Source organism: Grammomys surdaster, unplaced genomic scaffold, assembly GCF_004785775.1.
Source record: "Grammomys surdaster isolate TR1022 unplaced genomic scaffold, NIH_TR_1.0 127, whole genome shotgun sequence".
NCBI lineage: Eukaryota > Metazoa > Chordata > Mammalia > Rodentia > Muridae > Grammomys > Grammomys surdaster.
In genome coordinates, this window is record NW_021604585.1 from 3,745,965 (window position 1) to 3,755,364 (window position 9,400).

General features: G+C 41.1%; 1 protein-coding gene across 4 annotated transcripts in view; it reads left to right on the plus strand.

Annotated features, from left to right (window-relative positions):
• The window catches only part of Syt16 (synaptotagmin 16), a 239,053-nt gene that overhangs the window by 188,957 nt on the left and 40,696 nt on the right, over window positions 1-9,400 (plus strand). For 2 of the 4 annotated variants that reach the window (XM_028789662.1, XM_028789672.1), the window contains one exon: window positions 3,959-4,216. In XM_028789662.1, the coding sequence (XP_028645495.1) occupies window positions 3,959-4,216 (258 nt within the window). The remainder of the gene's footprint in view (window positions 1-3,958; window positions 4,217-9,400) is intronic. The other 2 variants (XM_028789669.1, XM_028789683.1) reach the window with 1 other exon arrangement.

Consider the following 9,400-nt stretch of genomic DNA (forward strand, 5'->3'; position numbering starts at 1 on the left):
GGAGAGGGAGAGGGAGAGGGAGAGGGAGAGACTGGGCTTGGCTTGAGCATTTGAAACATCAAAGCCCACCCACCCACAGTGACATAGTTCCTCCAACAAGGCCACACCTGCTCCAGAAAGGTCTCACCTCTGGGGGGCCAATCCTATTCAAACCATCACAATCCTGCTGGAGGCTCAGTATTGGATTGTTTCTGTCATTTGGATAGCATTGCTGTCACTGCTCAGTGGTATTCAGGAGAGATTTCAGGTATCCCTTTTAGACAGAGAATGCTCTGAGATCCTTGGGAAGGCAAGGCTTAGAATAGCAGCTGCGGTTATACTTAAATCAGATGCAGAGTGATAGGTAGTTATCCTGCAGCCTGCCCACACTCATGTGGACCAGCTGCCCTTCTACTGTACTGCTCTTTCATCTTGCAAATAGGAAACGGCCTTTTGACAGACTGAAGGCTAAATGGCAAAGCCCCTTTTCTCTTCACCCAGAAAGTAGTCTAGACATGGCTCTATTTCCTGATGTGACGACATTTGATTATATGTAAAATGTTTTGGAACATAGGTTCTGTGTTCAAGTTCCAGCTTTGTTACTTTTCTTTGTTTTCTTATACAATTTATTGTTTTTCATCATTGTACAATGGGGAAAATAATAGTCTGTCATGGCTAAATGGGATATACAAAGTTCCAATAAGATTGGATGTTGAGGATATGGTAGATAATATAGTTACCATATTATTAGCATAATAAGTAAGGAGACGCCTTCCTATGTGACTCATTGGAGAAAATTGTGTGTATTTTAATTATAATTAATAATTTTCTAGGTATAGAGTTATTCTACATTGACAAGTATAGCTGAAATGAATGACTTGTGGCTGTATAGAATGTAAACGCTGTCCTAAAGGTACAAATGGAATCACAGAGTTGGGAAGAGAACTGATGGATGTGAAAGTCAATCACCCCTCCCATTTGTTTCCCTCTAAAGTAGAGGGAATTTAATTGTATTCCTGCTGACCCTTGGTTCTCTCCTTCATGTGATGGTCCATCCCATACCAGAATACTAAGCCCAACACAAATAGGAACGAGGAAACTATTCATTGTTGGGGTTTCCTGGTGCGATGCTTCCTGTGCAGATTATTGAAGTATGAATGAGATGTAGTTTCTTTGGACATTTTTTCTACTACCATGGTGCTGGAAAGAACTAGTAACATTGAGGTAAAGTAAGTAAGTTCTCTTGTTCATCAGGTGCTCTATGGAGATCAGCAAGAAATGGATTCAATATTGATGGCCATCAGTCAGCAGTGATGGACTTGGAGAACTTGCAAAACCTGAAAAAAAATGGTGGAGACATTAAAATGACCCAAAACAAAGGATAGAGGACCCAAGAGGTTAAGGGAATTAGTCACATAGCAGCTAACACAAGCAAGCATTATAAGGAACTCTCCCATGCCCACTACTCTGCAACACCAGGCTAGAAGACTTCAGGTCAACCTGCTTTGACTCAAATATGGACCTACATTTTATCTGTAGTTACCACTGTTGGACTTCTGTCTGACTCACCATTTTCCTTCCCTCTCCCCTGCTTCCTATTCTCTTATCTCTTTTGCTCTATTCTCTCTTCCTTTCTTTTCCAAGACAGGGTCCCAAAAAACAGTAATTCTTCTACATTGTAGGAATGCCACTGATAAGGTAAAATACAAGAATGATTTTATAGCACATAAGAGGAACCCCTAGCCAGATTTAAGGGTAAAGGAAGGATGTTCTGAAAGGATACAATATCTGAACAGAAACCTCAAGACATTTTTAACTAGTCTCGATGGGAGGCTGGGTATGAGTAGTCAGTCAGAGGGAACAGTCTATGTGTGTGCTCTGGGTTCTGACAACCCTGGGTATTCACAAAATGCTCAGTATTTAACAAGCATTTGCACTTACTCTGAAACCAGCCTTGTTTTATGTAATAGGAAGACTCTAGCTAATGAAAGATGGGATTGGTTTATTTTTATAGATGTTCTAGAGGAGAAGATGGGATGCAGATGAAAGTTAGTCAAGGGCAGATGATCAGGGATGCTTTCAGAATGCAAGGACAGTCAGTCTGAGGCCCAGCTAGGAAGGAGCCAGCGTTATGAAAGTCCCTGAGAGGTTGAAGGAGTATGAAAGGCAAAGAACACAAAATCACAAGCAATAGTTAGAGAGATTAAGAGATTACAAGTGTACTGGTGGGAAAATGCTCACGAAACTTAAATAGTGTCTCATTAATATGACTGTGATCAGAAAGACCAGAGAACAAGAGAGACAGCACAGTTAGCTGTTGGTGGGAAGATGGGCTTGTGAAGCTATTGGAACAGACAATCTGGAGGGTCTTACAGAAATTCAAAGTGGAGCTGCTATATGACCTAGCAGCCTCTTTTCTGAGAGCACATTCACAGGAGGTAAAAGCCACCGTCTGTTATAAAGACACCCATGCCTCATGTTCATTACAGTGTACAATATGAAAACAACCTAAATATTGTGTGTAAGTATGTGTGTATACGCATGTGTGTAAAGGGTATTGCTTAGCCTTAGAATGGACTGGAGTTCTCAGTTGGCACAAGGTGGATGAACCCATAAGACATCACAGCAAGTGAGAAAAGAGAGGCACAAGGAGAAAAATGTTACACGATTCCACTTATATAGAAAATTTCAAAAAGGAGTTCAGATTACAAAACCAGAAATAATCAGGCTTTCTAGAGTTGGTTAGGGGAGGGAATGAGGAGATGTCGTTCAAAGGATATGATGTAGCAGATATGAAGGTCAAAGGTTTAAAGTGCTAAGGCACAGCCTGAGGTTCTAGTTAATATGTTGTATTAGTGTATTGGATATTTTTACTAAATACATAGATTGTAGTCTCTCTTGTCACGTATTAAACAGGTAGGGATTTGAAAAGATAGATCAGTTTTTCTCATACAATTGCTACTTCTCTCTCTTTTCTCCATAGTATCGCATAAACCTCAAATATACCCAATGATACCTATGCACATGTCTGTGTACACACGCATGCACATTCATGCACACACATACATTTGTTCATATATATAGTGCAGTTGCTCTGTGTCTGCCTGTGTGTGCTCATGTGGAGGCTTGGGGTTCATATCAGGTACCTTTCTTTATTACTCTCTGCCTTATTATTATTTTTTAAAGCAGGGTCTTTTACTGAGCTTGAAGCTCATGTCTTGGCTAGACTGAGTGACTAGCAAGCTCCAGGTATCTGCCTGTGTCCACCCCAGCATAGTAGTGAGGTTAGAAGTGCATGCTGGCAGGCTCAGCTTTTTACATCAGTGCTGGGGATTCAAACTTAGGTCTTCATGCAAGCACGGCAAACACATTAGCCCTCAAGCAATTTCCCTGCCCCAGTAAAATACATTAAAAACAGCAATTTCGAGAGTTATCTGGGTTGCCTTGAGAAACATTTAGAGCATTTGTGATTCAAATGAGTAGAAGTCTTTACACACAGTGATCTCTCTTCAAAGCTAGGGAGCCTTTGGAAAATCCTAGCTGCAAATATCTCTCCTCTGAAGTAGGGCTTGACTCTGAGTGCTTTAATAAATGTGACAAGACAAAGTGTACCTTTCCCAAAGAACTGCACATTGGGCAAATGTGCCCATAGCAGCCCTGCTTTTCCAGTTACAGTTATGTGCACCGTCACCAATCAGCAGGGCCGTTGGCTAGTGCTTTGTCTCAAGATGGTCATTACCCCAATGATAGATAGCCTAGTGTTTTCTCCTGGGTGCTAGTCCTCTATCTCTAATTACTCCATGTGCTATCCCTTTGGCCCAGATTTCTGTTTCAAGAGTGCTTTAAATCCTTTCTATCCAGTTTGAACTTGTTCCATCAGGCTAACCATCCATGCTCTCTTCTCTTTTTCCTGGTTTGTCTGTCTCTGTGTTGGATCACGGAGCTTCACAGGAGACTCATGACTCTTGTTTGCTTCCAGTTAACAGCTTTGGGGATGATGAAGAGCCATCCACATCTTCTGAGAGTGACGAAGATGTGATTAAGCAGTTCGAGATCTCGGTATCCCGATCCCAGAGTTTTCGTACAGGAGCCCCTGATAAGGGAAAGACAACAGAGTTGGAGCAGAAAACAAAATGCAAACGTTTGCTGTGTACCCACCAAGAAGACAGCGCTGAAGGGTTTGCTTGTGAAGGTAGTCATTGCAGCACACTGCCTTGCAGGCAAGAGCAGGTCAATGGTAAGAGTACTGGTGAATAATTGAGGTACTTATCAAAGAGTCCAAAGAAGGAAGAGAATAAACTATGGAACTGGGGAAAGTATCCAGAAAGAATAGTTCAGGCTTTCTCAGTGCTTCCCAGGATCTTCATGCTCAGAGTCCCAAGAGAGAAAGGGAAATGGAGAGGGAGAGAGAAGGGGAAGTGGAGAGGGAGAGGGAGAGGGAGAGGGAGAGGGACCAGGGAACGTAATTGGTTAATGGCTAGAGAGAGTGTGCTCCATCCGCCTTCATCTCGGCTCATAGCGATCTAAGCTTTCCAGTCTTCCTTCTCTCTCACTGGGTGTATGACAGCCATCTCTCTCATTGGGTGTATGACAGCCACCTCTCTCATTGGGTGTATGACAGCTGCCTCTCTCATTGGGTGAATGGCAGCTGCCTCTCTCATTGGGTGTGTGGTAGCCACAGCAATGGCATTTTCTCAGTATATCTTCCATGTTAACTTGAGACAGAGGAAACGACAGACAGAGGAACTGAGAGACAATAAAAGAGAGATTGTGATTTGGCAACGAGAGTAGAGCAAATAGAAAAAGGACGAAGGCTCAAGAAGCCAACAGGACCCTGTTTGCAGGGCAGGAAAAGCTCGTTACTTGTCATGCAGTTAGACATATTGACAGAAGCCAACATGACCTATTTTAACAAACCACAACATCAATGGCTGCAGACCCTCTGCCTTCCCTCCCCCATTCCCTTTTGTTCCCTAATGTTCTATTCTGCATTCCTTTCTCTCCACCAAGCAGGCAAATGCGGGCTAATGAAAGTTAATAGTAGTTGATTCCCTGGGAGTCACTTGTTTAATTCTAAAGCTAATGGCTCCATTTCCCAGAAGCCTTAGTGTCTGGGTTCTGATTTATAGAAATGGCCAAGGCTCTGAGAATGGAGACAGCCACCCTGACTTACCTTCCTGGAATCCATGAAAACTTATCCTTGTCAGAACTAGTAATTCTGAAATTTTGACAGGTAGTGATAGAAAAGATGAAGTTTCGTCTATTCGGCAGGGGACAAAGCCTACCACATTGAATGAATTACTGTAAATTCTGAAGAAAAGCCAAATAATTTTTATAGAAATAGCTACATGCTAAATTTGAGATCATCAAAGCTGTGGAAAGATTAATGTTTATATTGTTTATTTTTTTCTACCATTTCTTTTTTTAAATCCATCATTATACCAGTGGAATTATTTAATGATAAAGAATAAATTTTTGTCTTTATATTTTGTCTATTTTTCATTTAGCTAATCTATTTTCCTTAGATTCAGTTTAACTGTAGACAATTCTTCCTGTGTAAAAAATGCATTTAAATGTTGGACAGTGAAATTAAATGTTCGAGAATCAACTTGAGGTCTTAATTTGAAATGAGCTGCAGGTAGCTTACTGTATCCTATGCTTCCCTTAAGTGAGGTCATGATGGAGTCCTTATGAAGTCATCAGCAATGTATTCCAAACCATGCTTTTCCTCCTTATGTATTTAATTTAGTGTTGATTCATATCATCGTTAATGCATTCTTTTATTAAATTACTAATTTACTCTTTGAGAATTTCATGCACGTGTACAAGGTATTGTGATCAAATCTATCCCATCTCTCTGTTCCAACCACTCCCCTAGCTTCATTATTCTACCCTGCCCCCATACAAACCAACAGAATCCAGTTGATTGTATCAGTGATGCACACATGGCCGTGGTGATTCATTGGGGCATAGGCAATCTACCAGTGGCTACAACCTTAGTGAACAAAGGCCCTCCCATTCACCAGCAGCTATCATCTACAGCAGCTCCTTGACTATGAATAGGGCCTTCTAAACCCCTCCCCTATCCATTCTACAGTGCTGACTGGCTTGATCTTGTCCAAATCTTGTGCAGGTAATCTCAGATGCTGTGAGCATCTGATTACAATGGCCATGTTACGATCAGAAGATGGCCTTGCCCAGTGCTCCTCCCTGTTTTAGAAGTTCTGGCTTTTTTGCAGTTTCATTGATTTTTCTCCTGTATTTACCTCCCTCCTCCTTCCATACAGAGACCCATTTCCCCCATTTCTCCTGTCTATCATCATCTGTACTCTGCTACTCCCCCTTACCCTCCTCCCATGGTCTTCTGTATTTACCCCCTTCCTTTCCCAAGCCCCCTTTTCCCCATTTCCCACTCAGATCACCTGTATTCTGCTATGAATCCCCCTGCCACTACTCACCACTCTCCATATTCTGGCAGTGGTTCCAGTTTTATATCCTGCTTTCTGTAGTTACAACAGGCTGTGTGCTCACATCTGAAGATTTGGAGAGCCTCCAGTAAAAGAGAAGTGCAATGTTTGTCCTTCTGGGTCTGGGTTACCTCACTCAGTGGTATCTTTTCTAGTTCCATCCATTTGCTTGTAAAGTTCATGATTTCATTTTTCCTGTCATGGAAAGTTTGAGTTTCATACAGAATATGAGTCTATCACAGAATTGTTGACTTGCTGGGCTACTCTTTTGGTTTGTTTTGAGCAGTAACCTTAAAGCTCAATAAGAATAGCTGCTCTTTGTTGGCTCGTCCGACTGTATCTACCTGTGGCCCAGGAAAGCTATGAATGTGGCCCAGATGCAAAATAATAAACTTATTTAAAACATTATGAGACTTCAAAATTCATAATGCCATTGTGGGCTTTTTGAGTGTGAACTTTGTAGATGACAACAATGTCAAAAGGTTGGGTATTCGCACTAAGATGGTTTATAAAAGACAGATATCCTCTTCTTCGTATCATTAAAAACAACTTATATCCCCAATGTCTGTAGCCAGTTTTGTATAGAATGATGTACCAACCAGAGAAATAGGACTAGGAAAACATACACACACACACACACACACACCCCCCACACACACACACCCCACACACACACACACCACACACACACGCACACGCACATTGTGTGTGTGCGTGTGTGCTGTACACATATGTGTATGAATTTCTGATTTATTGCAAAGAATTAGCTGATTTGATCATGCTGGTAGACACAGAAATCCCCATCTCTGACCTCCCTGGAGCAGGTTGTGAGGTTATAGATACAAACTCTCAGGTCTGAGCTAGAACTTCCATCCATAGATGCATTTTCTTCTCCTCCCGGGAAGCCTCAGCTCTCTTCCAGCCTTTCAGCTAACTGTACAGGATTATCTCCTTTGCTTGAAGTCAACTGATTGTGAACTCAGCCACACCTGCAAAATAACATCACATTAATTCATATTAGAATTAGAATAATTGGCACCCATAATCCAGTTAAGATATCATGTAGGTGGACTGTTATGAATAGTATGTAGCAACCTTTTTATATAGGCAGATATAGAGTATGAAAGAAAGCAATTAGATAATAGAATTTTCCTTTAAAATGGCTCATAAACTAAAGAAGTTGAATACTTTCTCTTACCATATAAATATATTTGATGCAATATAGTTATAGCTTTAAGAAGCCAGGATCTATGTCTCTGAAAATAGGCCATTACTATTACATATGTGTTTAAGGTGATGGGACTCTTTGTCATTTAAAGGCAAGGACACACTATTATACAGAAAGGTGACTCATTGTTTCAAATTCCTTCTTCTTGCTACTTGAGGCCCAGACTTGATTTTTCTAATTCATCTTTTGCTTGTCTGTTCTGGAAAATGCATTGTTACTTTAATATAGTTCTATTTTTTCAGCTATGAATAATGTTTCAAGGCTTAATGTAGTTGTTGAAAGTCCCTACATTACTGATCTAGGTATTATCACCATAGGAGTCAAAGTCATGAGACAATTTTATGGGGATAATTTCTTGGCAAACTTAGATTTTGTACTGAAGTCCTGCTGGGTGCTGCACACATTGATAGATGGCCCACTGTTTAATAGAACATCTCACTGTTCATGTATGTGAAGAATGGGTGTGCTAATTAGAGATTAGAAGAAAATCCTGCTTTATTGTAGGTTTTTGCATGAGGAGTTTCCGACATTCTGTCGTTTCCTATGTCTTTAAAAAAAAAGCGTGTTTGCCAAACATCTAAAAGTATGAATGTAACTTTTTTTGTGTGGTATCCTGTGAAATTGTTTCTAAGGAACCTGACCTGAATATTTAAGAATAACACAACAGAAAGAGGAGTTTTTCAGTGACTGGTATGGTTTTGAAAAACAAAGCCAGAGTCCAAAGTTGTGCTAATATGGACTACATGGATAGTATTTAAAAAAGGTACACACAAGAATGAGTATATATATATAATATATATGATATATATACCATATATATATATATATATATATATATATATATATGTGACAGTATATATTTTCATTCTCATGTGCATGTGTAGGGTGTGTGTATGTGTGTGTGTGTGTGTGTGAGTGTGTGTGTGATGTAGGTACATGTACACATGTATGAACATGTGTGTGGAGGTCTGGGCCTGATGTTGACAATCTTCCTTGAGCATTCTCTACTTCAGTCATTGAGGCAGGATCTCTCAAACTCAGACCTTCCTAATACGGTCTAACTAGCCAGCTTGTTTTAGGAATCCCTAGTCTTCCACCTGGACACTGAAATTCCAGATGGGTCATCATGCCCATCTAACATTTGTGTGGCTTCTGGGTATCCAAACTCCAGCACTCAGGCTTGCATGGCAAGTACTTTAACCCCTGAGGCATTTCCAAGCCTCACATTATATAGTTAAGCTTGAATCAGCACATCAGTCCTATATATCCTAATCACCAAGGCCCTGCTTCACTTCCCACCCGGATGCTTCAACCGTTTGCTATGTGAGTATGTTGGAAGGCTACTCCAAGGTTTAGTGAAGATGTAGCAGCAGATGCAGATTATGTGTGTTTACGCCTTCTGGGAGCCTGTGCTGTAGTTGAAGTTCCTATTCTCAGCCGAGGAACTGCTAGGGTGCATAAGAGCTGAACTAGGGATGGCCCTTCAATGTCCCACTCACTCCTGTCTCTGCCTCTCATTTCCTTTCATCCTAGGTTGGGGAATATTGAAAGGGACTTCAGCTAATGAGAGGGAACAACTTAGCTGGGGTGGGCTGAAGTAAGGGCTGGAGCTGTTGCTTGGGAGGAACTTGCCAGGTTTGTTTTGTCTGCTGACATTAAGGTGAATGAATGGGATAAGTAGGGCTGGGGGGGTTGTATGGGAGAGGAGAGGAGAGGACAGTAGGGG